At 56.5% G+C, this 2699-nt stretch overlaps 1 protein-coding gene across 1 annotated transcript; it reads left to right on the plus strand.

The window, feature by feature from the left end:
* Nucleotides 1-91: 91 nt before the first annotated feature.
* On the plus strand, nt 92-697 carry NGA_0361402 (uncharacterized protein; the record flags this gene model as incomplete). The annotated part of the gene is made up of 1 exon (XM_005855906.1): nt 92-697. One exon carries the CDS (start codon nt 92-94, stop codon nt 695-697), a length of 606 nt encoding a protein of 201 aa, XP_005855968.1.
* Nucleotides 698-2699: the final 2002 nt, after the last annotated feature.

Here is a 2699-nt window from a genome sequence, read left to right on the forward strand (position 1 = left end):
ATTGCCCAGCACATAGTCACGTATAAGCAGGATGGGCCGTTTGTCACTTGCTTGCTGTGTCTCGGCCCTTCTGGCCTTGACAACATATGCGATGATTGAGCCGGCTACCAAGATCAAGTTTGAGGAAACCATTTCTTTGCCAGGAAGCGTTGCCGGCCTTAGTCTTGCCGGTGTGGGTGTGCGTGTGAAAAAGTTGGTCGGACCTTTAGCTGTCAAGGTCTACGGCGTGGGTTTGTACGTTGACAAGGGCGTGGCGGTGAGAAAATTGAGCAAATTTAAGGGCCACAAAGCAGGATCCAAGGCACTATTCGATGCCCTGGAAACTGGAAATTTCGATAAAATTGTGCTCTTGAAGATGGCGCGAAAGGTGGGTGCGGCGACCCTGGTCAATGCCTTGGCAGAAAGCGTGAAGCCTCGCCTCGGAAAGGGCTCGGAAGCGGCGCTTCTGCAATTCCAAGATGTGCTTTTGGCAGGCCTCAAGGGCGGCGAGGCCGAGACCGGCAAGCAGTTCGGCTTTGGTATTCAGGGGGGCAGTAAATTGATCGTGACAATTAACGGAAAGAAACAGGGTGAGATAGCCAGCGGTCCTTTAGCTCAGGCACTGCTTAAAACTTACCTCGACAACAATGCCGTCTCTAAAGATATGAAGGAGTCGGTGGCCCAAGGGCTACTGACGTGGATCAATCTCGTGAAGTAAGACGTTTCAATCGACATCAAGATGGTTCTGTCTCTCGGATAGGGAAAAAAAAAACTGAAAAGAGAGTAACAGAAGAAGGAAAACTCAGCTTTCGGAACGCGTAGCTTTTGATAAGCTTCATTTTTATCCTGCGGCCTTTGTACACCTTCTAAACACAGCCGAAACGATTTTCACATCCCTCGTCGAGCCCTTTCAGAGGGCAACAAAGGCGGAGGGCGGGAAACCCTATTAGGCATGGAGGTCCTAGACGGGGCAGTCGATGCTGTGGCCGGGGACTCAGGGCTAGGGGCCGCATCCTTTACCCGCATCGGAGCAGGGATTTTGTGTGTGGTCCTCGCTGCCGCCTCTACCTCTCTGAAAAAGGTTGGAGGGCCCCAAGAGGTGACCTTATTGACGATCGCGGGGGGCGCGAAGCCCCCTGGGTCGACCTGCGTGACGATCGTGAAAACGGCGTTGTGGGGCTTGCCGGGCACGGGTTGGATGATGTTGGCGCCCATGAGAATCTCAGCGCGCACGTATTTGTCCGTCCGAGGCGCCTCAGGATGCTCGGCTCCGCGGTTGACGACAACGACAGTGCCGTCTTGCAGCTTGCGGTAGTGCACAACTGTGCAGAAGTCTCGAGGTTTGAAGAAAAACATAGGTGGACTGGCCGCCCATACCACCTTGGTGTGTTCGTTGATTGCCTCCAGGTCACGACCTTCCGCGTAGAACTTGTTGTATTCAGGCACTCGCGTATTGTCGGCGAAGAGGGCGAGAATGTCGTCCGGGCTGGCGGCCAGAGTGCCGCTGGCCTTGATGCAGCAGTATTTGGACACGCGCCCGTCCATGGAGGGAAGATTCTTGCGGTGCACGGTCACGCCCTTGGCGTCCGAGACGAGTTCCCATCCGTCTGCCTCTCCTTGGTCCAGGCACTCGAGCACCCGACGAAGGACTTTGTCGTTGAGGGAGTCCGCATACAGGTTGGACTCCTTGCGGGCAATCAGGTCGTCGTAGAGCCGGTTGAAATTCAAGAGCTGCTCCATCACTCGCTTCAGCGTCGCGTCAAGCTCCCCGCGCTGGTGCGACCAGTGCCGCAGCATCCGTTCCTGCTGCTCCCGCAGCCTCTCCACCACGCCTTCCAGCCGCGCTCGCTCGACGCGGACACCGGCTTTCCCCAGCCGGGCCAGCTTGGCTACCTCTTCTTCCCGCAGGCGCTGCACCAGGCCCCGGACTTGGTCGTCTTCCATGAAGAGGCGAGGGAAGACGTCGCTAGAGATGTGCATCATCCGATCAATGTAGCCGCGGACCTCAGCGGTACTGTTCAGGTACTGCGTCATAAACTGCTGAAAAGTCTCGTCCAGGCGGCGTTGCTGCTCCGCCACTTCGGCCTTGGTGAAGGGACCGAGCTTCCGCACCGTTCCCGAGAAGCGGCCCCAGGTGTCGTCGTACTGGCGCTTGAACTGCTCGAGGCTTTGGTTGAATCCCTGCTGGCGACTGCGCAATTCAGAACGCGTGAGCTCTGCCAGGCGCTGCTGCTGCTGGGCAATGCGCTCCATGTAGTCCTCTTGTAGAGCAGAGGCCTTGGCGAGCTGCTTATCCATATCCCTGCGCACATCCCGGGAGGCCGCCTCGTAATGTGTCTGAAAACGTGTTAAAGAGTCATCCAACCGGCTTCGGACCACACGGCGGTAGGAGTCAAGGCTCTCAACGCGGAACTGCCACTCGTCTACTAGCAGACCGACCCAGCGCCGGGGAACCGTCCATCCCGATCGGACACCGGCGTTGTCTGCAGTCGGCGGTGTTCTATTCAAATGTGCGGGAGGAGTGCGGTCGGTTACGGGCAGCGAAGAGACCGACGAAGAAGGATGGTTGGAGGCCCAAAGCGGTACATCTGTAAGACTCGGGCTTTTCATGGCAACAGCCGGTTTGACCTTCGCATCTCCTGTGTTATTCGATCTCATCTTGATTGCTTTGATGGACCTCTCGTTGTCTTTTCCTTTTTGTCTTTCCGGAAAAAAAAAAA

This window comes from Nannochloropsis gaditana, assembly GCF_000240725.1.
Source record: "Nannochloropsis gaditana CCMP526 unplaced genomic scaffold scaffold074, whole genome shotgun sequence".
Classification (NCBI taxonomy): domain Eukaryota; class Eustigmatophyceae; order Eustigmatales; family Monodopsidaceae; genus Microchloropsis; species Microchloropsis gaditana.